Source organism: Gobius niger (genome assembly GCF_951799975.1).
Source record: "Gobius niger genome assembly, chromosome: 7".
NCBI lineage: Eukaryota > Metazoa > Chordata > Actinopteri > Gobiiformes > Gobiidae > Gobius > Gobius niger.
In genome coordinates, this window is record NC_136858.1 from 9,612,880 (window position 1) to 9,640,618 (window position 27,739).

At 40.6% G+C, this 27,739-nt stretch overlaps 1 protein-coding gene across 1 annotated transcript; it reads right to left on the bottom strand.

Moving 5' to 3' along the window:
* Positions 1-175: 175 nt before the first annotated feature.
* On the bottom strand, positions 176-27,739 carry slc22a15 (solute carrier family 22 member 15). Its single transcript, XM_079560351.1, has 13 exons — positions 27,572-27,739; positions 25,592-25,744; positions 25,358-25,490; positions 22,522-22,686; positions 22,302-22,431; positions 20,708-20,768; positions 20,311-20,471; positions 15,987-16,127; positions 11,887-11,972; positions 6,845-6,953; positions 6,679-6,751; positions 1,591-1,749; positions 176-326 (listed from the first exon to the last, which is right to left on the bottom strand). Exons 1-13 carry the CDS (start codon positions 27,653-27,655, stop codon positions 303-305), a joined length of 1,479 nt encoding a protein of 492 aa, XP_079416477.1. The 5' UTR covers positions 27,656-27,739; the 3' UTR covers positions 176-302.

A 27,739-nucleotide genomic window follows, 5' to 3' on the forward strand; every position in this document is an offset into this window, starting at 1 on the left:
AAAATATGATGTTATGGAATTACATTATTGGCATGTATTTGGTCAACAGCTCATTACATTAATGTCTCTTACAAGTAAAATAATGATGCCTCAAAAATGGACACCATATTCACATTGCAATGGAATGTAGAGAAGTGAATGAGTCAATTACAAAACAGAGTTCATTATCATCGGATTCCGAAGAGTTTGGCACTGGATGAAAATTCCAAGTCGTTTCCCTTCAATAGGACTTCGTAAAGAGGTATCAGGTGGAATTTTCAGTCTCGCCTGCAGTAGATCCTCCATTTGTACTTGGATGTCCGTCATCTATCTTCGTACAAAAGAGGCTGAGAAAAAATACAGACAACAGCAGTTTAAGATATTGTCACAAACGACATGCATTCTTAAGTCTGGTTCACACGGGAACATTTTAAAATTGTGGGCAGATTTTCCAAACCTGAAAGATGGAGGATAAAAAATCCCGGATATAAGTTTTGGTCGTGCAGTGTTCAGCCACACATTACACACACAAACCGAATTCTCACAAAACCTTGACTTCAGCGTAAAAAAACATGGCGGCCGGAGAAGAGGCAGTGGCCAGAGTTTGTAGATTGTTTTCAACTTTCTGGTGTGCCATGACGGCTGTTTTGATTTTGGATTCCCCTCTGTGCCGCCAGGTGCTTCCCCATTGCCTCGTCACCTCACTTTCTGATTGGCTACACGTCACCGTCCACAGGCTGCGGCTCGTTTGTCCTCGGGCTCACCACACACCAGGAGAACAATCCAACATGCTGAATATCCCGATTTGACATCGGAACGGTCCCAACATCCCTCTGAGCATACGAGAACCGTCTGAACACAATCCTTAAGACTGGAGAAGAAGGGGAGAATCGTGGCTAATATTGGCCTAATTATCCTGCTGTGTGAACCAGGCTAAAGTCAACTTTGAGAAAACAAACGTCATCTCAATCAAATGACAGGCCTTTGTTTTCTTAAATTATCTTGAGTTAGGGTCGTCAGAATTATCATTTCCTCGATACTAAAAGTGGTATGGAAGCTAGATATTCACTTGAGCAGATAGTGATACTTTGTGTTTCTTTTGCTGTGGCTAAAATTGGTATTGAGAATCAAGTTTATTTGCAATATTGAAATAGAGTTTAAAATTTGAGTATAATTGTATTCATTCCAATCTGTCTGTAAAAATTATCCCAAACTTACAAGCCAAGTACAAAACAGCTGATATTAGAAAGACAGACACACTGTAGGGGGCAGTATTGCTCTTTTTAATCACCTTCTGCAGCATGGGCTGTGTGAAATTGAAAGTGTGTTTGTTTTTTAGGGTTGGCAGCTTTCACCAGCCATAAGAGAAACAAATGAACATGGCTCCATTTTAGTTTTTTTCAACATTGCAAAGTACAGTGACACACATGTTCAAGAAATAAAAAAGTAGGCAGTAAATAACTGAATGAATAATTGTTTTTAGAGTATCTGCCATACATACATGGTACATTGAACAAACAACCTGACATGTTTCTGGCTCTGAGTCAGGTAAGTCTCCTTTATTGGGACACACTGGTATGTGATGACACTTTGAGTGTGTGTGTTTCTGACCTTGCTCTCCAGGACTCGGTGTGGCGGTGTCCTCTCCAGCTCCTCCATGGTGTCCACGGCGGGCTGATTCAGAGTCTCAGGCAGCAGCAGGCCCAGGCAGCCGGCAGTGAAGCCGCTCAGGCAGAACACGGTGAAGGGCATGGACTGGTGCACCGCGCGCTGGGACAGAGGACATTCACAATGACTGGCACACTTTCAAACTAGAACAACTGGATTTAACTATTGTGTCACATAGCGCCCAAGTATTTCTAAATAATCACCTTACGTTCAGATTTGCATAAATCCCTGAAAGTACTTGAAATAGCTAACTACCAAACGTTGAATTGTTTTCTGGATTTGAACCCTTAAATGCCAGTGTTATTACATGAAGGGCAAAGGTCATGTTCTTGGTTGTTCAAAACTGAACTTTCTTAAGCTGCAGATGAGACACAAGCACAGGTTACTTTAAAGACATTTTACTCAAGTACCAATATAATAATAGCCAGAGGCGGGTAGTACTCAGTTACTTGCACTGGAGTAACTTTCTGAAGAAATGGTAGTAGAGTAGTTTTATCATTCTCGATTTTAATACTGAAAATAAACTCAATTGTCAATGCCGATGTATTACTTCTACTTGAGTAAAATTCTAATGAAGTATCTGTAGTCTGACAAGTCTTACTCTTAGAGTAAAAATAATTGTTACCTTTTCCACTGAGATTAAATATGTAAGTGGTAAATGATTTGGATCAATAAAATAAATGTAGTTCGTCTCATGCTCCTTGTTCACCACTACTACTACTACTACTACTACTACTACTACTACTACTACTACTACTACTACTACTACTACTACTACTACTACTACTACTACTACTACTACTACTACTACTACTACTACTACTACTACTACTACTACTACTACTACTACTACTACTACTACTACTACTACTACTACTACTACTACTACTACTACTACTTCCACTCCTACTACTACTACTACTACTACTAGATTTTATATAGCACTTCTCTGGACACTCAAAGATGCTTTAAATTGCATTATTCATTCACTCCATACTTGGTGGTGGTAAGCAACTATTGTAGACTGACGGAAGCGAGGCAACCGGTCTGCACCATCGGCCCCTCCGCCCACCAACCACACACTACATTAACACAGGTGGGGGTAAAGTGTCTTGCCCACAGACGCACACACTCAAACAAATGTAAACATAAACAACGTTTCCATCATGTAAAATGTTTTACTATTGTGTGAATAAATCAACATTGTTACTGCTGTCACTCACCTGGGAAACATGAACACAGATGTGTGTATGAAATATTTACAAAGACATGTATGTACATTACCTTATAAAAATCTGAATTAGAGGGCGGTGCTGTTAAGAGCCTTGGAAGTGACTTTTCTTTTTTGCTTCAATACACAAACCCATGAAATTTATTTGATGTATTTATCAGTTAACCAGTCTTTATTTTATTTACTTTGTGCGTTGGGGGGTGTTTTCAATTCTTAAGCATTTTCCATCATGTGACTCCCACCGCAGACTCCACCACTAGGTGTCTCTGTGTCCTCTGGGCCTACTGCAGCTGAGGTGAATCCGGTAAATCAGGGATAGGAAATCCATTTAAAGCTTTCTGCCAATCTGTCGCACCACACCTGGGACAGAGTCAGCTTCCCAAACAAAACCAAGACACTATGACAAAGAGCTCACCGGCCCAAACAAACAACGTCCATTCAATGGAACCAATTAGAAATAGCATTTTTATTTCTTCTAAAACGACAATATTGTATAAATAACGTTTCTTACTGAACTTCTTCAACACAGTATATGTCTCTAAATCAGGGCAGGCAGGTTTTTGCAATCATGAGACAAACCTCTCACGGTGACCCCAACTCAACGATTGCTTGGTACAAAAAGTAAATACATACACAATACATTTTTTTAGTATATTATTAGTATTTTTACAGCAGTTTAGACAAAAGTGTCGGGAGACCAGAGAATATACACTGGGGGGACCCTGATTTGGCCCATGGCCCTGACATTGCCTACAACTGTACAACAAACAACAAAGAATTATCCCAAAATATGACTTGAAAACACCAAACCTGTAACGAAACAAGGCTAAACTAAAACTGGCAAAGTCATGACTAAACAGAACTTTCGCACATTGTCAAGTTACTACATGTTTTTGTTTTTAGCGACGTTGGTAAAATAAATGTGTAAAATCTCAGTCAGATGGAAGACGATGGAAGTGATTTTGCGATATATAACTTCATGCAATACTGTGATCATGTTCTTTCAACCATATATTGTGCGGCCCTAGACCCAGAGGTGGCCTTATTGTACGTACATGTTTTTGGTGAGGAAACCCACGCGGACAGGAGGAGAGCATACCAACTTCAACACTAAACGACCCCATAGAGTTCATTACCAAAGCGTCTAAAGGATTAATGGTACGGCTAACTGGATTATCCCAAATGTCTGCCAACAACATATACTAACACACTGGAGTCAGGAGTCTTTACATGATCGTATGAGGACATTCCTTAGGCTGCGTTAAACGATACTGGTCTGGTATCAGAAAAAAAGTTTAGGTACTTCTGGTATTGGAAAAATTAAAATTGGTACCGAAAAAAAAAAAAGAACCAAGTTTAGATCCAAGTTTCGATGTTGTTGGTCCAGGGGCAGCATTAAAGGAAGTGACTTGGTTGTTTCAGCTCAAACAAATTACATTTCCCCCCCATTTTTTTTTTATTTTGTCCCTAATTTTTTTCCCCATTTAAAAAAAACAAAACGAAAAAAAGAAAAATTATGTGTCTTTTTTCTATTTCTTTTACACTTTTTTTTATTTATTTTTTGTAATTTTGCCCCAATTTTCTAATTTTCCCCCTAATTTTTGCAAATTTGCACAATTTCTCCCAATTTTACTCCAAATTATTCCCATTTCCCCCCCATATCTTGACTTGACATTGTAAATTATGCAGATCATCCACACATTATTGTTCTGTTTTCTGGTTCGAGATGACAAATAGTTTAGTAAACGTATCGTGCAGGTATCGGTATCGAAAACCAAGTATACTTAAAGCAGTACTAAGTAACTTGTTTACCCATAATAAACCCTTTCCATAGTCCCTCTGCGGGTAATACAAGTGTTAATGGGATGATTGGGGAAAACCACAATTGCAACTTTCCTGCCTCCAGGTTGGAGTCACCAATACACACTGATGAAATCACGAAGAAGAAGCTAACAGGCCAACTGCGGGCTAGCGCCACTTAAACAGTATTTACAGCTAAGTTTGAGGGGCAAAAAATATTTTCATTGTGTAATTGGATATACAATATCCCTCACTCCCTTTGTCTTTTCTGTCAGTGTAGTATTTACTCTCACGGACAATAAATGAGTAAAAAAACGCAACATACTACGACACCTGCAGTGGTGCTTATGGCCTCTAGGGGCATGAGTTACTTAGTACTGCTTTAAAGTGCTGGTATGAAAAAAATTTAACGGTACCCAGCCCCAGTGTGATATTGCGTCACAAATAACCATTCGATGCATTTCACGGCCTTTTTTCCCACAGTGCGTCACCACGTTTTCCTTTTTAGGTGAAGGTAATGAGCTCAGGTGTGAGAGCAGCCGCGGCGCCAGCTGAGCGCGGATTGGGAGCAGGTTAAAACTAATTGGTTCTGTGAAAGCGGTTAGTTCGATTAACACTCTGCCAACCCCGCTCTACTTTAAACAAGGCCGAGGTAAACAAGCACAATGCCAATAACAACCTTTCATGTTTCACACTGGCTGTTAATATAATATATATAATACATGATAATACTTAAGCACTTGCGCTGTTTAATCCTCTCATTGTGGAGTAACAACACTCGCCATAGCTTCACTAAAGCCACTAAAGCTTTTACTTAAAGTGACACTATGTAACTTTTTATGTGAAAAGTTGATATTAGTCCATATTTGACCTCTCAGTGATCCAGAGGCTTAATGGGTGGTCAGCTTGGCACCTTTGCTGTCCATGACCAATTTTATTTCAAGTTTTTTAGGCTTTCTGGTAGGTTTCTAGATGAAATATATACAATACCACAGACACAGATCTATCAGCAGAGAAAACCAAAAAATAATGGAGCATTATAGAGACCACCCACACAGCCGCTGGGTCGCTGAAAGGTCAGACACGCACTAATATGAACTCTTTTTTTCCCCCATAAGAAGTTGCATAATACACCTTTAAAACAATGAGCGGTTTGGCCCTTTTTAGAACATTTCATATCAAAATGCAGTATTTCTTTGGAGAATTCACATGGTGTAGGCATTGATCATATATCTTCCAATCAGAAAAGATTTCAAAAATGATCAAATAGTCAGGTTAGGCAAAGGCCCGAGACCCACCTGTTGAGAATCCCCATTTTAGATCAATATTGCGTTTTCTAACTAACAAAGTCAGACTAGATAAAAATGTAAAGAGGAGACTAAAATCATCCAAACTTCCAATTACAGTTTAAAAATGTCCTGGAAAAGCAAAAATGTGATGAAAAAGTGACAAAAACATGACAAAAGAAAAAAACACAACAAAAACGCTTAAAAAATGCAACAAAAAAGTTACTATCAGTTTAGTAGGACTTAGCTTTAAAATGGGGCATTACACTGGACATTTTAGATTTGGGTAAAGATGAACTGGAGAAAATGCGCTCGGTTTAAGGGACTGGATGCAAGTTGGACATTTAATACTCACTACTGCCACCTCAGGTCTTACGCGTAACTGCAGCTCCTATATTAAGCTCGTGCATGACCCGAAGTAACACCTTTTTGAGTGACAGTGCAGGATTTTAGAGGCAGTTGTGGTGAACAGGTCTGAGCTCATTCTACACATTAGGAAATTGCTGTAACATGTAGAGGGAGGAAAATACATAATTTCAACATTTTTAAACTCTGTATACTAGTCACTTTAAGGTTCCACTTGACATCACTATTTCTGAACCCTTATGTTAATATGAAACTAAACCAACATTAGATCTGCTTCCTCTTTTCTGGAAATGACAGAACACTTGTTAGGCTAAGTTCCTCTTCGCCCTGGCCTGGCTAAGCACTTACCATAGAGGGAACAAACGGTGCCAGAATCCCCCCAAATCTGCACGACATAGAGCACACGCCCAACCCGGCGTTTCTGCAACACACCACAGTAAATGTCCAGGTTACAGGACGTTACGGGGATTTAGCTGCGTTGACACAGTGGAAGTGAGAGTTGTGCCTGGTTTACCTGATGACTGTGGGGTAAAGCTCTGCGGTGTAAACATAGGTGATGTTAAAAGCCGCACTGACCATTAGTTTGCCAAGGAGAGCCAGTGAAGTGACATTCAACAACATCCCTGCAAGAGGAAAACAAGGAGATACAACTTAATACATGAAAGAGACAGAAGTAGCAGTAGTAGAAGCAGTCGTTCTGTTGTAGTAGTACTATGTGGGTTTTTGAAAACTGAATCGCCACCCGGGGATTACTGGGGAAGTCCCACTACTAAAAGTACAGTACTGCACCGTCTACTTTCTTTCCCGATGACTCATCGATGAGTCATCTGCTCGTGTGACTTGTTATCGGTTTAAAAGTGCATCCATTAACACTATGCAATCTTATATTGCAACATTAAATCTTTGGATATGTTTACTTCCAATAAACAGAAATGTGAGCAATAAAACTTGTCAAAGGTGCATTATGGAACTTTTTAGGTGAAAGAAACACCCCTTTATATTAGTGTGCATTTGACCTTTCAGTGACCCAGCAGCTGTGGGGGTGGTTGGCATGGTGCCTTTGCTCCCCTCACAATGACCTGTACGACACTCCTGAATCAATTGTTGTCAGGGTTTCTGGTAGATTTTCTCTGATGAAACCATCTCCATGGTTACAGATAGAGTTCATCCTGACAACCGACCAGCACTCGAAAAGAATTTGATCCTGGAGCGTCATAGAGGCCACCGTAATGGAAAGCAAAGGCGATATATGCAGACCACCTATCAGAGGTTACATTAACTGAAAATTCTATGATTTTATTACCTTTTTAAGTTGACAGGACAAGACAGTAAGTAGATACAAACAACAACGACAACAAAAATTCAGACAGACAATTCAGTGTCAATTTGACCTCCAATAGTCATAATAAACACTGCACAGAACAGACACAAAAAATAAAAACACGCCACAAATACACACCGCAGAGACAACCACACAGTTGGGGTGGGGGAGGTACAGTATGTTAGTTGATAAGAAATTGCACACGTGTTCTATTGATTAGTGATGTCACAATCTTAGATGGAGGCAATTCCTTCAAGGGCTCCCAACAACAGTATTTACAAATGTTGTACCAACGTCTTGCTCATGTTTTGAGTATTGTCTCCACTCTTAAGCATTATCTTCAGTGAAAACGAATTGGTCCATAGTCCAAGCAAAAACAGTGAGAGTTCAGACATCTTTGTTGTTAATATTTATTAGTATGTATTTGATAGTTTGTTGCATGTTTCTATATTTTTATGAAGGTGACCCTAGAAATAGGTTCCCAGGTGTTCAAAGGGTTTCCTATCTTATACCAGCGATGCTACAGAGTTGCTCAAAATTTAATGTTATGTTATCTCCATTTATAACTTGCTCCATGGACAACAGATCAGAGAATTCATACAGCCATTTGTTCACTGCGAAACAGTTAAATTTACGTTTTTTCCAATTAATCATGATAGTTCTTTTAGCAGCTATAAAGGCAAGATTGGCCATTTTATAGTCTCTTTTATTATATAATTGAGCATCTTTGGAACCCACTAAACACATGGCTGGACAAAAAGGAAGGGTAATATTTAATATTTTAGAAACTATCCTGACTATTCGAGTCCAGAAATCTTGGATTTCAGGACATTGCCATAGCATATGAATAAGAGTTCCTCTTTGCCCGCAGCCACCCCAGCAAAGATCAGAGGAATTTGGATCTATTAATTTAAGTTTGGCTGGAGATACATATGCTCTGTGTAGCGTTTTAAACTGTATCATCCTCAGTCTTACTGATTTGGATAACTTAATTGCTTTCTGCCATATTTGTTTCCAATCATGAATTTTATGGCCAAAATCGTGTTCCCATTGGGCTTGTGTTTGGTTTTTCAAAGTATCGTCTGCACTGATAAGCATTTTGTACACTTCTGATACAGTTCCTCTTCTCACACACAGCTTTTTATATTTCTTGTCCTTTTCAATATTGTAATTGAAATATTCTTTTGGAAGCTTAGAGCAGATTGCTGCTAATTGCGCATATTGTGAAAAGGCATTAGCACTTAAGTTATAGTTGTTAACTAAAACATCAAAAGGCAGCAGTCTACCATTCTCGATTATTTGAGAGATATATAATACATTATGTTGCCACACTTTATTTGTTAAAGGGTTACCTGCTGCTGTGAGGGCCATATTGTGCCAAATAGGACAAGATGTGAATACAGCTTTCGTGTATCCCAATTTCTGATGGAAGTTTTTAACATGACATGTTACTCGCATGACAGGATTATAAAATTTTTTGGGTAAGTAATGGTGGTGCCATAAGGATGATAGGGAAACTGGTAAATTATTTTCCTTCAGCAAATGTTCCTCCAGCCAATCCCAGCTTCCTTTTTCACGTACATTTGTGTAACCCCATGTCAGCCCATATCTGACGTTAAAGGAAACATAATACAGGAAAATGTCTGGTATACCAAGGCCACCTTTATCTCTACGTAAAGTTAGTTTCTTTAAGCTAATCTTGGGTTTTTTGTCCCTCCATAAAAAGGAGCAGAACATTTTTTTTTAATTCATCAAACCATGACTTTGGTATGTGTAAAGGCACCGAAGAGATTAACGAAATGATTCTTGGAAGAACATTCATTTTAAGTATTTCGGCTCTTCCCCACAAGGATAGTGGCAGGGGTGACCATCTCTTCAGGTCTTCCTTTATGGTATTAATTAATGGTTGTATATTCCATTCAATTATTTTGGAAAGTGGCAGTCCAATCTTTATCCCCAAATATTTCATACCATCATTTTTCCAAATGAAAGGAGTTGATCCCAAGTCTTTTCTAAATGTGTAATAATTAAGGGGTATTGCTTCACTCTTGTTCCAATTAATCTTGTAACCTGACAGTTTTCCAAATGAGTCAATGGTTTGGAGCATTTTGGGAATTGATTGCTCCGGTTTTGCAAAATATAATCTGCATACAATTTAAAGTCATGATTTCATGTTATTCCTCTTATCTCTTTATCCATTCGAATCATACATGCTAAAGGTTCTAAAGCAAGAGTAAATAAAATTGGGGACAACGGACATCCTTGTCTTGTGGAACAGAAGAGCTGAAAAGGTGTGGAGACTATATTGTTTGTTTTAACTGATGCACAAGGGTTTTGGTAAATGGCTTTCACCCATTGCAGAAAGTTTGGGCCAAAACCATATTGTAACAGAGCAAAAAACAGATACGACCATTCAATTCGGTCAAACGCTTTTTCAGCATCCAGTGACAATGCAATCACTGGATGCTGAAGGGAGCCCGACCTGTGCATTATCTGCAAGAGTCGCCTCATGTAGCTGGTCTAAATTAATTAATTGGGAAATAATTTTCTCTAGTCGATTTGCTAGAATCTTGGTAAATAATTTGTAGTCATTCACGCTTAAAGGGTCCTTTCCTGGTTTTGGTATTACTGATATACTAGCTGATCTCATTGTTGGGGGCATCGACTGATTTTGAATTATATCATTATACACAGTAGTTAGAAGAGGAGCGAGTTCGTTGGCGAAAAATGTATAGAATTCTGTCTTGACTGACAATTTTGAAGACATCCGTCATTGTGCCGTCAGCACTGCTCAATCTATGACCACGGCCTCTCCAAAGAGAGCTCACGTTCCCTATTAGTGGGTGAACAATCCAACGCTTGGTTAATCCTGCTTCATAATGATAAGAAAAGCCGACATCGAAGGATCAAAAAGCGACGTCAAGCCACTTCCTGCTTAAAACCCCAAAAGTCAGAAGGATCGTGAAGGTAAACCATAGACGCAGAGCGTCCTGTAGTGCAGGCTTCAAAAAGCACGATGTGAACTCTGAATAAGGCCGCCTTCTTTGAGGCTTTTACGCAGCTCCATTTATCCTGCAATCACAGATTATTTAACATAATGAACATAATGAATTGCTATGTCTCTTTAAACACTTAAAGAAATGAGATTCACTAATGATGATGGAGTTTCTATGACCCTGTCCGTGAAAATGTCAGAAATTATCCCTCACGAAATGACGGCCCCAGGGTCACAAAAAGATCAAATAGCATTAATATCAAGTTTTATTTCTTCCATGTCAAAAGTTCCATAAAGCACCTTTAATGTGAACGTGAGTCAAAGAAGTCGCATAAAGATTTATTTCTGAGAAGTGGCATCAACGTTTCTCAAGTGCAAGTCAAACCCTGGGTCGTCAAATTAGTCACGACTTACAGGTCAATGATGAAAGCTTTCTTTGAAATATATAAATATACTTTTCTAATGAATCAAAGAAACAAAAAGAGTGTCTTACTGTAATGTCATTCTGCTCAGAAATGACTTGGGAGACGTTGTAAGATGTGTGACTTTCTTCACAACATACAAATTGTTTAACAGTTTAGAGGTATATTGTTGTTGCGTTTTGGTAACTGAACATTGAAAAGAAGCCACCCTCAAATACCACAATTTCACAAATGGTAAACAGACAGACTTCTAGGTAATACAGCAGAAAAAGCAAGTGCATTTTCTGTGCAGCTCCCCGGCCTCACGCCCCACATACTCTGCATGGTTTCAGCTTGAGTAATGCACAGGATGAGCGCGTCATGAGAGAGTCAGAGTCAGAGTCAGAGTCCCAGAACACATGAAGACATTGTGAGTTCTGTGGGCCTCTGTGTCTTTTATTTTATACTCATTGTTATTTAATTTTTTACTGTGTTTATTGGCTTTGAATGTTTTATTGTTTAATGACTTACTGTTTCTGGTTTAATGATAATTTATTTACTTGTGCAGCACTTTGGAAACTCTTGTTTATGAAATGTGCTATAGAAATAAAGTTGGATTGTGTTTAATCTCGACAACATGAGTTTAGCAACACAACAATTCAACAACCCTGGCATCATGACATCACTCCTGACACGCCCATTTATTTTGAGCTCTACAAACATGTTCCATAATAATAGTTCAGCAGCTCATATTTCAGGCTTTCACCCCTTCATGCTTTACTGGTTCACTAAAATGTTGAAAGGAACATTTACATTTCAAATCTCTGTGACCGTCTGACCTGTGTTTTCTGGGATGAACATGGTGAGGAGACAGGCTGCGCCGGCCAGTCCCAGGAAGCTGGCCATGCTCTTCCTCCGCCCGGCCCTGCCACGGAAAACACACAGTGACTTTTCAGGCGTAACATCTTGCACCCTAAAAGATGCAGTTACAGGGTGGAATTTTTTGGAAGTTGAAAACTATAACGTTCAACCTATACAGTTGCATTTACTAGAAGTGAAAGTGAAACTGGCAATAAGAAAGATCATAGAGATTCACTCACTGAGTCAATCTAACCTCACCTCCATCATTTTCTTATTACAAACAGAATTTCAGTTCAGTTCAGTTCAGTTTAACATCTATTGAAGGAAGGATCTGTGAGAGCTCAATTACAGTACCTTCACAATAAATAGATTATGATAACGGGTTCATTCAGGTAATGAAGCTTTGAAAGCTTTATTTTTACTTCATTACTTTGCTTTTTACCAAAAAAGCCCATGGGATGTATAGGAAGCAACTAAAAATAGGCTTTCTTTTCCCTTTTGTTTTTGTTAAAATATTTGCTTGTTTTCATGTTGATGAATGGAATATTTCACAAATCTTGGCACAGGATTTTTGTGCTACTTCTTCTTTGACTCACACACATTGAAATGGGCCCATGTGTTGAATTGGAGGCCAATAAATGAATAGAGGTCGTCCGATATGGCTGATGTCAATTTCTGTGGATTTTGATTAGTCAATGCCGATATGCACCGCCGATATAAAAAAAAAAAAAAGTCTTGTCTATAATCATGTGCATGAAGCTTCTTAAGGCGCACTCACACTTGACATCCGAACCGTGCCACACTCTAGCTCGTTTGAGGAAAGGCCTGGATGCCCCGAACGGCCCGCGCTCACACTTACACAAACGAACCGAGCCGTGGCGGAGCACGAGGAGTTGTTTACAAGTGTACGTGTGCAGCAGCAGCGCAACATAATGCGGAAGAAAACAAAACCCTAAACAGCTGCATGAAATAATGTCCACTATGAGCCCTGTCAAATCTCTTCACTCCACTTTTCTTTGCATTTTACTACAGTTTAACAAAAAGGGCTATGGTGAATATAATAGTCGATTTTAATAAAGCAGAGAAATAGAGAAGTGCGCGTCCCCCGCTCAGCTGAGGCGGGGGGTGGAGCAGCACCTGCCGCTCTGAGCCTTTCTTTGGAGTCATATACAGCCTTCAAAAAAAGGCTACAAGAACAGAAGATATGATGCTCAGTTTATGTCATTCATGGCTGCTTCGGCCACTGGTTAAACAGCTTTATGTTGGCGAACTCCTGGAAGTATAGACTATACTTCGTATACTCTACGTTGCGACAAAGCACTTAACACGAACGCGCACCAAAATCACAAGCGATAAATGCACCCGCAGGTTTTATCTGTCCGACTAAAGCTTGCGGCCAAACCAGGTACAGCAGCAGAGAAGCTCAGACACAGGGCTGCTCTGTTTGATAAATACAGCCTTTTCTCACTGTTTAACGTGACAAATGCAACCGCCCATATAACAGCCACTTGTATCTGTGCGTGTGCGCAAACACGAGCAACCGAGCCGCGCTCTGGCCCACCTCCTCTAAGCGGGCCAAAGTCTGGAACCGAGTCGGGCACGGATTGATTGCACTCACACTGCACAAACGAACCGCGCAGAAGGGGCTTCCAGCGCTTGGGCGCGGTTCGGATGGACAAGTGTGAGTGCACCCTAAATTGTAAAATGTGTTAGTGTTAAACAGTGACAGCAGGGGGCGCTTTATGAGGAGCATAGGCTGATTTATTCAGGACATTCATGTTTAGAAGGTACCGTAATTTTCAGACTAAAAGCCGCTACTTTTTCACAGGCCCAGATCCATGCAGCCTCTACAATGATGCGGCTAATTAAAGATCTTCACACGCCAACTGCATGGACTAGAGAGTTTTGGTGCCTAAGCACAAACAGAATATCATATAATATGAAGACCGCTCCCAGACTGCAGTGTGGGGAGAGGGGTGCAGCTGAGTGAAGCTGGCCCCCCTTTAAACGTAAATTTATATTAAAAATATGTCAATCTGCCGTGCGCCACTGACACGTGCGCTCACCTCAGAAGAGGACGATGGTGGACACCTCATAGCTCCGAAGTTTGCAATAGTTTAAAAATAAAAATTGAACCAGCACAAACAGAACTCTTTAAAGCACAGACGTAGGTCAAGCGGTTGACACCATTTTCACCTGGGGGGCAGGGTTACCTCAGATCTTACCAATAAAACAATCTTTAATATCTCAAAAAACAATAACAGCACAAACCAAGATTATGACAGCACGCACATATGACTTATATTTTATTATTGAATTTGAGCATGATGGGGGCCAGGTTCACGGAGGTGGGGGGTGCTACAGGAGGACCACGCATGCTGAGTGTATCGGTCACGTTTTAAAAAACGTTTTAAACTGTTATCTCACAGTGGACTAAAAAAGTAGTTTGGTGTCCATTTATTGCATATAAGTATGAAACCTGCAGCGCGATGGTGCTGCTCATACGACATGCACATAACCTGTTCCATACCGCGCTCATCTCTCAGCACTGGGGCAGTATGTGTGCGCTCTCATATTACAACATGGACAAACTCCTTACAGCCTGCATTCACAATTCCAACTGCTCCCCTCAGGCAAGGTCCCACAAGCAAATAAAAGCGCTCGTAAAAAATTCCCATTTGCAATAACGACCATGAACAAGCAGCATCAACATTAGTACAGCAGCCTATATTTGTATGTGTTTGCATTGTGTGTAAATTAGGTTTTTTTGGGGGGGTTTTAATGACAGAATGCCTCTTAAACCGTGTCAAAGATGAATTTATTTATTTATTTGACAGGGACATTGCACAACAAATGTGATGCACAGACCAGAGATAGCTACAAGCTAATTTTCATCTGTAGTCCCTGGGCAGAGGCAAAGTGGCAGCAGGTTTAAACAGTGACCAATGAGCATCTGACTTTAGAGTCCGTTCACAATATAAAATACATACTGTATAAGGCACCGGCAAAAGGATCACCTCAAACATTCAGATACAAAATTTACAGTATTTACAATAGCAATTACAATTATATACAGTTTTTTAAAAACTTGTACCTTCTCATATTTTTAACACTACCCCCGTGTTAATGCTCACAAATCTGACCATCTTTCAACCACTTCTTCATTCATTCATTTCTGCCTCTATTGGGACAAACAATAAAGATCTCTTATCTTATGGCCTATATATGTGCTTTTTCTTTTCTCTTTGACTTTAGTTGGTGCAGCTTATATACAGGTGCGCTCAAAAGTCCGGAATTTTAAAGGGCACACTGCGTAAAATTTTACTTAAAGGTCCTATATCATGCCAAATAGACTTTTGAGAGCTTTTAGCCATGTTGTTATGCTATTTCCTTATCAAAAATACCCCCCCCCCCCCCCGAGTGGTTTGTGGCTTCATTCACGCAGCTCTCAGCAATCCTCCTGAATCCTGCGCTCTGAGCAGCTGCTCATAATACTTTATTATCTTATCTTATCTTTTTTGACCCACTGTATATATATCATATACTGTAAATGCCTATACTTAACTTTGGAATGGCTAAAATAGCATGATACAGATCCTTTAATAAAATTGAAATACTAGCATTTATTTTATGATAAATCATTTCATCATTAGAAAAAAACCTCACGAGTGTACAAACAAACATGTGTTTATGTGTGAGCGGCTCAGCTCTCCTAAGACATGAGTCACATGACTGTAACTTTACCGGGAGTGGGTACGTCTCCAGCTCGTCTTAATGGAGATGTGACTAAAAGTCAGTAAAATTTGAGATTAGCTCCTCGGCTCCTCTGAGGCCGAGGAAGTTGTGGGAGAGCTCCTTTATTTTAAGGCCCCCTACTGTGATCTTTTAAATGCAAAAGGAAGTCTTTATCACTTTCGGTTCCGGAGATACCGACCTGTAAGTGACGTCATATCGTCCGACTCCTAATATGAATATGAACATGAGTGATGTGTTAATTTAACTGATGATGAGAATAGGTGGTGATTTGACTTGAACAGGCTCCTCTCTGAAGCTCGTTGTTGTTGTTGTGGCCGCTCACCAGTCTTTGTTGATGAAGTAGATGCAGAGTGGGTATGCGGGCAGCTCCACCAGGCCGTACATGGCCACGTTCACAAAGCGGTTTCCCGACGTCTCTCCCGCTCCCAGAGTCAGGCCGTAGTACACCAGGCTGCAGGCGTACCTACAAAACAAAACATGCACGGGCATGAATGAGCTTTATTTGCAGACAATCAGAGGGATCATGTTTGGGTTTAAAGTGCAAAAAAGGCACAAGTTTGTTTACTGTAAATTGTAGAGGACATAGAACATACAGTACGAAGGTTGGCGATGAACATTCAGTGCAGGAGCGCTGGGAAAAAGAATTTGAAATCCTTTATGATGTAGAGCGATTTTAAAACTTGACAAAGCAAAAATGATAATAAGTCAAGGTTGTGTAGATTACCGACGGCATCTTTTGGATCCCTCATGTTCGAAGCAGTCAAAAGGGAGAAAAAACAAAACTTTGTCCCATTTCTCCAAAACAACTTCAACAAATTGAATTATGAATATATTTACAGTGGGGGCAAAATCCAATACAATGTCTATGTGAAACTGACCAAATACTTTTTTCCCCCACTGTATATCTACCAAATAAAGACACAGAGACATGGTTCAACAGCCAATAAGTACAAAAAAAAAACGGCAATGCTAACCATAATGCTAAGGTTAGCTTCAAGGCTACAATCCAGTGTGGTATGTTTACATGCACTGTCCCATGTGTGTTCATTAACAGGCACTGTCCCAGCCAAATAAACCAATACATAAATAAAATAAAATGATAAATGTTTATACTCCGTCAGAAAACGAATAAAAGTGTGAAAAATGGTGTTTCCAAAAATACACTTCTTTCCCCTTTACTTTATTGTCCTTGTGGTAAATGGTAAAACGCACTAATTTGAATGTGATTCTATAGTTAGGGAAAATTCACTGTTACCATGGAGATCCGCCATGTTTGCGGGTGCTAGCATTGCCTGCTGAGTCACTACTGGTAAACACATCTAACTCACCGTAGTGTTTCAAAGTGAACAATAACTCCAGTATTTTACCTTTTAAAACCTCCATTAGTTTATTATTGCTGCTAATCCCATGATGCTTCCTGAACTCTTTAGAGACATTCAGTCCAGTATATGTGGAGTAAAGCTTCTTTTCTTGGTTTAGTTTTTGCTCGACGCCTGAAAGACCAAGGCCAGTCCATTCTGCTAACCACACAAAGAAGCTCTAAGAGCACATAATGAAGATCCCAAATCAGTTTGCGGATAAACGGATGTGTGTGGATTAGTCAGCACGCCGCTCCAGAGTGTCGTCCTTGGCTGCGGGCCACTTCCACTGAGGCTTCGTCAGGGAATCATCCGGAAAGATCATGCTCTAAATACTGCTCTCGCTAACCTCGCGCTGATCGGATTACTGCGGCCCCAAGGAGTAATCATCGGACAAAAAGAATCACTGTCACCAAAGCAGTCTTTAACACTATGTAATAGCCAATAATAATGATGTAGTGGAGATAATCTGAGCGATGAAATTTAATACTCTGAAAAGGTTTGAAAACACATGATGTTGGCAGGCTGCGGAAACCCTGATTTGATTTATTTGACCTATATTCTAAGAACGTCCCAGTGAGATTTGAGAATCTTGTCCTGGGGAGTCCTTGCCCTATAGGGAAACCTATTGTACATGTTTTCTTTCCCTTATCACTTTAGGGTTGTTCATTAATGACATCAGCCTGCTGTCTGCCCATTGTATTTAGGTGGTGTATGTGTATTAGGATAAATACTGAATGAAACGCCTTCACCCATGGGTTTTACCCACGAAACACGGCAAAAAAGACATTTCTCAAACCATGAAATGATAAATTGTTTTTAACAGATATATTTTTTGTGCATGAGGAAGTACAGTACTTTTGCACATTTTGTCATGTTTACAACCCTAAACATAAAGATTTTATTTTGATTTTTGAGCTGGGGGAATCTGTACATGGGACAACTATACACAAATCTGGCCTTCATGAACGAGTGGCAAGAAGAAAGCCATTATTGAAAGGAGGCCATAAGAAATCCGGTTTGCTAGAAGTCATATGGAGGACACAGCTCCATGTGGAAGAAGGTGCTTTGGTCAGATGAGACAAAAATGTAACTTTTTGGCCCAAATGCAAAACGTTATGTATGGAGCAAACCTAACACTGCTAATCGGCCTGAGTGCACTATCCCCAGTGTCAAATATACGGGGGGAAGCATCATGCTGTGGGGCTGCTTTTCCTCAGGGGGGACTGGGGAGATTGTAAGAATAGTTGGGAACATGGATGGAGCCAAATACAGGGACATTTTGGAGGAAAACCTGCTGGAGTCAGCAAGAGAACTGAGGCTGGGGCGGAGATTCACCTTCCAGCAGGACAATGACCCTGAACACAAAGATAAATCTATAATGGAATGATTCAATAAAAACATATTAATGTGTTAGAATGGCCCAGTCAAAGTCCTGACCTAAATCCTATTGAAAATCTGTGGAATAATCTGAAAACTGCTGTTCACAAACGTTCTCCTTCTAATTTGACAGAGCTTGAGTTGTTTTGTAAAGAGGAATGGGCTAAAATGTCAGTGTCTACATGTGCAAATCTTGTAGAGTCAAACCCCAAAAGACTTGCTGCTGTTATTGCAGCAAAAGGGGGTTCCACAAAGTATTCATTCATCTGTATGAATACTTATGCACACCCCACTTTTCACTTTTCTATTTTTTGAAAAAAAAAAAAAAAAAAAAAAGAATCTTGTATCATTTTGGTTTCACTTCACAGTTGTCTGTTACGTGTGTGTGAACGTTCAGTAAAAAAAAATCAAAATAAAATCTTTATGTTTAGGGTTGTAAACATGACAAAATGTGCAAAAGTTCAAGGTGTATGAATACTTTCAGGAGGCACTGTAAATGGTAAATGGTCTCAACTTATATAGCGCTTTTCTGCCCAAAGCGCTTTACAGGAAAGGAACCAGTCACCCATTCACACTCTCATTCATAAAACAGAGTAATCAGTCACTGGAGGCAAGTAAGGTGAAGTGTTTTGCCCAAGGACACAACAGGAAAGTGGACCTGCGGGAGCTGAGATTCAAACCCCCGACCGTCTGATCACAAGATCAGTAACCCACATTAACCTTAGAGCCCATCCAAGATCATATTTGGGGAAAAATTAAATACGTTCTCTTAATGAAAATGTTTGTATGTTCAGAAAATGTATGTATAACAATATAAGAATTAGACCACATTAACAAAATAGCGTGTGGTATTAAGAAGAAAGCGTAGACAAAATGCTGCAGTCAGTCCAGTCGGGACCATGATCTGAACCAGCAAAAAGCAGCTGTGGTCTGCTCCGCGGACTCAACGCTGGAGCCGGGCAGGACTACACGTCTCTCCATCTGAGCAGAGCTTTCCTTCTAAAGGGAACAGATGCGCGGAGAGCTGGCAGCCGATCGGAACATAACAGACTATCCGGACCGAAAACAGCCCTACGAGACATGCTTCGATCATTCCCCTGAGTGTGCAGTCACCAGACCCTGTGCACCACTCAAAGCAGGACATTACGAACCCGTCCAGACCGAAGAAACCTGAGGTACTGTCAAAGGATTTGTTTGACCTCCGGGCTATTTGCGAGCACGGATTTACGGTCCATCCACACAAAGTTTGTGCTACGGCGGTGTGTGTTTGTGTTAAAAACAAAAATACAAAAAACACCATGAGCGTCTCTGTGACCCACTGTCCAGCTTCTGATGTCTCTAATCTGGGCTGATCTGGACATAGATATCCTATAATAAAGGCTAGATGTCTCGTACGCGCTGCTGGCCAATGGAGGTTGACGTCCGCACACGGTGGCCATCTTGTCACAGGGAGCTCGCTCACTCATAACATTGTGTTTTATATTACATGTACTTTTTAAATAACCATAACTTGCTAAATTTTCTAATGATTTTCAAACAGTTTGGTTTGTTATAAACGTCAGAGATGTAGTTATGACACTGCATACATATGAACATGAACATAATGAGCATGTTCAGAATTATAGCCACGTTTTTTATCTCACACCTCACATACGCTCTGATTTCGCCGTACACAAGTTTGATAAATGAGGGCCATTGTCTTGAGAAAAAGAGAAGAGGAAGTGTGTGTGCCTCTCGATTGCGGGGGAGATTGAGGGTCAGCAGCCTATGGTTACAGGTGACAGACCACAGACCTGACTCAGACTCGGTCCGTGGACATTCTAAACTCAGGCCGAGAATAGTCAAGCACTGCAGGGGAGTAGAATAGAGAGGTGTTGTAAACAATCAAAGTTAATTAGTGGGACTCACCAGACATACATGAGCACCAGCGTCCGCAGCCTCAGCACCGGGTGGAGCAGGAGCTGGAGCAGCCCCCCGGAGCAGCTGGAGCCAGGTTTGGCGACACCCACGCGCTGGAGCAACAGGTGATTGGCTGGGTTTCCGTTCCTCACAGCCATGACGCGTAATACCTGCACACAGGGTTTATTTAATATCCAAGGAAAACTGAATAATAAAAAGTAAATCAATATTACATGACATACAAGAAAGTGCCAACAATTCATTGAAAAAACAAAAAAATAAGAATTTGTAAGAAGATGACAGGAAACAAACGGGTTGAAATGAAACACTAGTTATGGCTTAGGAGACATCATTATGCATACTAATATACTAGAAACCTCCTGTTTTAAATATGTTAAATATTCACCTCCTCGGCCTCCTCTGTTCGGCCCTGGGAGTACAGCCAGCGTGGAGACTCGGGCAGCGTACTGGGACATAAGACAGAAAACTTAAAATGACAAAGCGGTAGGACAGCGTTTACATGGCTTGTCTCCTCTACACACACGACAAGGTATCCTTCATATTAGGCGCTACGCTGTCATGTAGTCACACTCACATTTTTACTATGAAATATGTACGGCCACGCAATGTGTTGTTTCACGCTTTAATAGATGTACTTTGAGCAGTCAAGTCATCAAAAGCTAAACTGGTATGTGCAGGGTGTTTCCACGGTTGCTGGCAGTATCCATAATGGTTGGTGTATGGAAATTCCCCTCGTGATTTAAAAAAATTTTCTTTCTTTCACCATCTTCGATCATTTGATTGTAAACCATGTCTTTATTGGAGTGGGTAGGGTCATCATCTGTTAAAAAGACACACTGCATACATACATATTGTTTTGTTATATCTACGTTACAGCCCTCATGTCTTATGTGATCATGTGTCTCATCAAAAGAGGAACATCGATAGGATGATGCAGGTTATGTTGGCCACAATAACCTTTAGAAAAAAAGTTCTTATTAAAATTCCTTGTAAACTGCTGGCCCGGTTTAATTCTTGATAAGTGCCACATTCTATTTTTTTTGGCTCCTTTTTTTTTTTAAGTTTGGGGTCACTAAAAAGGCCTTATATTATGATTATGATTATAGAAACTATAGAACTGGTCTGGGTGACGATAGTGTAAATATATATATATATTAGGACTGGGACTTTTTTCGATTAATTGCGATAAATTAATTACATATGGTTTGGTGCGGAAAAAAATATGAATAGAAATGAATCATTCATTCTTTTAGCGGCACAGACACTTTTTCAGTTTTTCCTGCAGACGTTGCTTAGGGACAAACACAGCGTAAAGCTAATCGTCGACAAACTTATTTAAAAAGAGCATTCTCCAAAATAAAACCAATGTAGCTTGTACTATTGCGAAATGAGAACTTTATTGCATCGAGTTTGGGGTGTGCAGTGGGCACTCATAAGCTTCTTGCTTTTACTTTACTGCTCAAATAAACAAATTAAAGTAAACTATATAATCATTTTAAATAAATGGAGAAATGGTGATGTGGTGATTATTCTAATTAGGTAGAGTTGTTGGTCTTTTAACTTTTGTTAGTTCAGCAGGCGATTCAGATAAAGTTGCGGTTTTTGCTGCGTTTGTTTATGGAACTATGCACACATCTCCATGGAGACGAGCTGGTGATGTCACACTCACAGTAAAGTTATGAGTCATTTCCGAGAAAGGGCAAAATAAATGCTATTGAATGTTTTTGCTTTTTACTGGGTGAAAAGTAACGCAGCATGACGTGTGTGTTTACATTTTTACATGTATAATAGGTTTCACCCACTTGACATAAAAACGAGAAGTTCACATTTAAGGAAGCCTTAAATCTTTTGCGCGTTTCTTTCAGCCCTGACAAAAGCTAGACAGAAGCTTCATTTCCCCGCTGTCACATCCGTTATGCTGACCCCGCCCTGGAACTTATCGCAGCACGCTTTGACTAAACTCTGCAGTCAGCACTTACACAGACAGGAGGAAAATGAGCACGCCCGATGAGTTGGCCGCGGTGGCCAGGCTCCTCCAAGGTCGAATGAGGTAACCCAGAGCTCCGAAGAGGGAAATACCCACCGCGAATATCATACTGGTTAATGTTCCTGGGGGAGAAACAGAAACGTGTTTGTAATCAGAATCATGTCACGATGTTACCGTCTGCTCTTACGCTAAATTGAAATGTTTGCATTTACCGGTTAAGGCCCAGTAGGACTTGCCCACGTACTCCTGAGCGAGGACAAAACATACCAGGCCGATGCCCCCGTTCATCAGCCCGACCAGGAGACGAGAGGCCGCGAACACCTCGTAGTTTGGCGCAAAGGCAGTCACGTAGCCAAACAGCACCTCGAAGAACAGGCCTGCAACAGAAGAACACGTGCAATATTGTATAAAGCTCAGCACACACTACACCGCTTTTTTGCCTGATTTTGTTATAATTTTCAGTCGCACCGAGTCATCTCGAGTGTAGGGGGGTTCACGTCTGGACTCTCGTTCGAATTGTGTAATGTGGGCAGCAGAATGACCCGACTAAAGCTCAGTCGCAGGGAATCAAGGAGAAGGAAATTTGACGTTTTAGCCCGATTTTGGACGCACAGTAGAAGCGTGAGTGATTTTAGTGTCCCAAACGTGACACACAGGAAAACGGCGGCCAATGACAGAGTGTAATACAGAAAGAAAAACACTGCATTATATAACATCTTTTCTAGATTTAAACCATAAACAGACTGTGTTTGGAGTCGAACTATTCAGCTGCTTCTCTCCGCTGTCTCCTCCGTCTCGGGGCTGAGGTCTGTCTCCTTTCCTTCTCAAATCCACTGAAATATGTCCCGCTTCTTTGTGTCGCCGACGTTTATTTCCATTTGACAGAACTATAGACAAGTTCAGGAAGACTCGTAGCTGCAGCACTGAATTGCATTGTGCCGACAGTCTTGCTGATCTGGGGTCATTTTTTCTCCTCTAAAGAGAGAAATAATTGCACTCAATCCAGTTGTGTGGAACCTCACATTTGTGTACTCTGTGCTCAGCTTAAGGGGCTTTTGCTTTTGGCTAATGGACCAAGTTGATGAGAATATCGCCGGGCCTCCTGGTCAACATTACGCTCAAATAAAGGCATATACTTCAATAATAATGTCAAACACACATTTATCGCTGTTGATTAGAAAATGCAATATTGATCTAAAACAACTTAAACACAATATCCAGCAGCTTAATGTCCTGATTTTCAAATAATCTCTCCATCAGCCCCTCCCAGTTGCTCCCCTTTGCTGTGCAGCTGTTTCAGAGTCAAAAGAAATAGTGGCTATGGCAAGTGTTTTTAGTTCCCTATAAAGGGATTAAAGCAGCTAGATGCAAATTGGCCATTGTATACTCACTACTGCCACCTCAGGTCTTATGTGTAACTGCACCTTCTATATTAAGCTCGTGCATGACGGCACTTCGGATCCGAAGTAACAACTTTACAACTTTTGAGTGACAGTGCAGCATTTTAGAGGCAGTTGTGGTGAATAGGTCTGGGCTCATTCTACAAATTCGGAGATCGCTGGAACATGTAGGGGGAGGAAAATACATAACATTTATAAACTCTGTATTGTCCCTGAAAACTGAAACACAGGAAATTGCTGCACCTATTTTGAAATATTTTGAGCAACACTCTCCCCTTGTCTTTGTCTGCTGTCCCATATTGTACTTAAACTTTATTGAACCACAAGGGAAATTACATCACCACATTAGCTCAAATAGTTTGGAAACAAAAATGGAAATGAAAGAATAAATGAATTCGTAAGAAGTATTGAGCACAATCTGGAAATATGTAAGGCAATGCAAGGCATGTTAATCTAAGTATAAAATAGGATGATATAAATTTGGCATTTATATATACAAAAGGAGAGAGTAAACATGCAGTAAAATGCAGTGGAAATGAGAAAATGAACAGTGGAGCGTTAGTAGTTTCAACTTTCCATATACATTTTTTCAAAGCTAGACCTGAACCACTTCATATGTCGCCTTTAAAAGCAGGAGAATACATGGTGCATTCGCCAACATATAGGTCAAATCGAGCGGCTGCACACAAGTGTGGTGAGTGCGAGGTTGGCTCAAACTGCGGTGAGAGATGACTAACTTCCGACCTTCCCCTAAATCCAACTGCCTTTTCGTGGTGTTTTTGTGACAGATATTTCTCACTACGTGATAGCGACGAGAGACGGTGATGTGCGCCTCATCATGTGCTTTTGTTTACTTCTTAGACTATTCATGAGGATTCACACCAACCCACCGCACTGATGGTATTTAAGGAGGCCGGTCTCCTCTAGTCTACCCCCGTCTCAACTGCTCAGAGGAACATCTGCACTGAAGCGACCTGAACCCCAGACCGTTCAAACGCCGTGTGGTGGTTGTCTCAGGAGACTGAATTGTCCCGTCGCCTTTTTATTTCTGATTATGTCACAAACAAGTTTGTATAATATCCAGCTGTTTCGCCGACCAGCCGGTAACACTCGGCCAATCACAGCGCAGACGCCGTCTACGACCGACGGAGCTGTCCACACCAAACACACACGTCCCAACGTCGACCTAAACCTGCCCGACCAGGACCGACTGGAGATAACGGGTTGGTGTGAAAGGGCCTTTAAGGTGCGCGGTAGATGGTGCATACGTACAGTGGATAAAGGACAATGATAGGAACTTATCCCAAAGCACAATTAAGAACAAACATCAAAAATAATTAAGGCTATTTACAAACAATATGTCAGTATAAGATTACAGCAAATGAAATAAATGACCATGTGGGCTATTTTGAACAATATTTGAAAACATGATTACAAGGGTTAGTTGACCTACTTCATTATTTGTGCATAATAAGTCACTAAATATTTCATGAGCAATAAAATGGTCTCTGTTTAGGCTGTATTTTAGTTATTTGCAACTAAAATGGTAAATAAAAATAAAAAAAGTGCATATTAAATCGCACTTTGATGATTTTCCAAAATTGTTCAGCCCTACAGCAGGACTCAGAGGACTGGGTTACACATTTACCTGTTAAATACACTGGCCTTCTGCCGATTTTATCCGAGAGCGGCCCGAAGATGATGTTTCCCAGCAGGAGACCCGCAAAGAACAGGGATCCTGCCAGGCTGACTTTATAGGCCTCCTGCTTGATAAGAAACCACTGAAACACACGAGAGGATACGAGATGGCACAAGCTTATTTGCAATTGTGATTTCAAATGCAAACCAGCAGCAGAAGAAGAGGAGTCAAGCCTATACAAACCTCAGTCACTATGCTATCTACGTCCTCGGTGAAAATCACTTGTGGGCCGAGCTCCCGCGGGCTGGCCGATGCGCCGTCCTCCGGATGCTTGATCTGGTACGCTGGTGTGGTGCCGACGAGAACTATCAGCATGGACTGGCATGCCATATACACCTAGAATTCAGGAGATGGTATGGGCTATTTTTAGTGTGAATGTGCAGAAACTAGGGCGGCATATTCAAATTGTGTGTAGGGCGTTGGCTCTGAATGGGGTTGTCCAGCAAGAACAGCTGGTTGAGTACTATTATAATGAAGTATCTGTATGTATGGGCCATATCGTATCGCATATCGTTATCGAGATCTAATTTTTAATATCATTGTAATTTTTTATATTGTTGTGAACACAATATTTTTATGTTACGCTCAGCTCCATCAGAGCAGCATAAACACTGTAGAACACGCGGACAGGTGCTTAAAAAGTCAAATGAAATGAAGGATGCAACTGCTTGAGTAGATCATATTTGCGAGGATATTAGTATGCAGTAAAAATAATAATAATAATAATTATAATATATCACTGAATTAATCTTCCCAATAGGCATGAGGCTGGGATTTTGAAGTAATTTGTCCATTGTCAATTATATTGTCAAATAATTCGTTATCCTGATTCTTTTTTATATTGTGATATAGATTTTAAGCCATATCGCCCTGCCCGACTAGTTTCTCATCCCACTGTGACAAAAGCTTGGCGTTGACATATAAAATAGATATTTTGTGCATACTGTGTACAGCAGGGGTAGGCAACGTCAGTCCCCGGGACCAAATCCGGGCCGGATAGCATAGAAACTTTGACTCTCTAGATGATTTCAAAATCATCTTGGAAATAACTTTACACAATCATCATCAGAGGTAATTTAACCGTTGTACATTTTCTCCAGTTTGGCTTTACCCATATCTAAAATGCCTCTCGACTGGAGCTCACAGCCTATAGGAGTAACGCCTCATTTGAAAGCTTAGGGCGTCAAAACTGATTTTCCCTCCCATTGCCGCCACGTTGACCTCACTTTTTTCTTTTTTTTTTGCTGCACGTTTGTTGCTTTGGTCACTTTTTTGTCGCTCGTTTTGTTGTCAAACTTTTGATGCTTTTTTTCCCCAAGAAACTTTTTAGATTTGGGAAAGGTCGCACTGGAGGTAATGTGTTCACTTAAGGGCTTAAGTACTGAAAAAATGTGAGAAATACTGTTGATTCATTTCCAAACAGAACACCATACTAGGTCACATATTATGCACAGCTCTGGCATTTGCAAGCTTTACTTTTGGCTAAAATCGTCAGGTTCGGCCCTTGACCGAGTAAACTTGCCTACCTCTAGTGTACAGTGTTGGGGAGAATACTTTGCAATTGTGTTTAGTTACAGAAAACGGAATACTTGCCTTTAAGTGTGTTTTGTAATGTATTCTGTTACTTACTGTTACTGTTACTGTCTCTCTCTCTTATTGTGGGCTATATAAACAGGAAACTGAAATGTTATGATTGATTACATCACTGTATTCCTTTGATATTTGGAAAGTAACTGCATTCTTTTTTATTTATTTTTTTACGAGTAGATTAATAAAAAAAAGTTAAATTTAAGATCCGAATGTTCACGTACAATAAAAAACAAATGTGTCAAGTGACGTCGACGTGTCAACAAGTAGCATGTGCATACAGGAAGCCCCATATGAAGGATTCTCATATGCATCCAATGTTTATATTACAGGCATTGTTAAGTATCGGTGTTTTACGCTCGAGTAAGAGCCAAGTTTAGCCAAGTGTTGTCATCCAAAAACTGATTGAAATAGACACACCAAAACGTGCTCAAAAGTGTGTTGTGTCACATATTGAACTGGAAGATATAAGCACAAGCCCCCCTCAAGCACACACACAGAGCCACGTAGCATTAGCACGGCTTTAAAGTTAGCTCCGACTCAGAGACAGGAGCATGTGTCAGGAGAAAGACTGACCTGGGCTAAAACGAGGACAACCACGGCTTGCTTCTGATAGGTGCCAAACTCGCCGACAACCTGCAAAGCCTCCTCTAAATCCATCCCAGGCAGCGCACCCGAAGCGCCGCACGGTTAGCATCACCTACACCGCCAAAGAGCAGCACGGACCAGGAGGTGCGAGAGGGT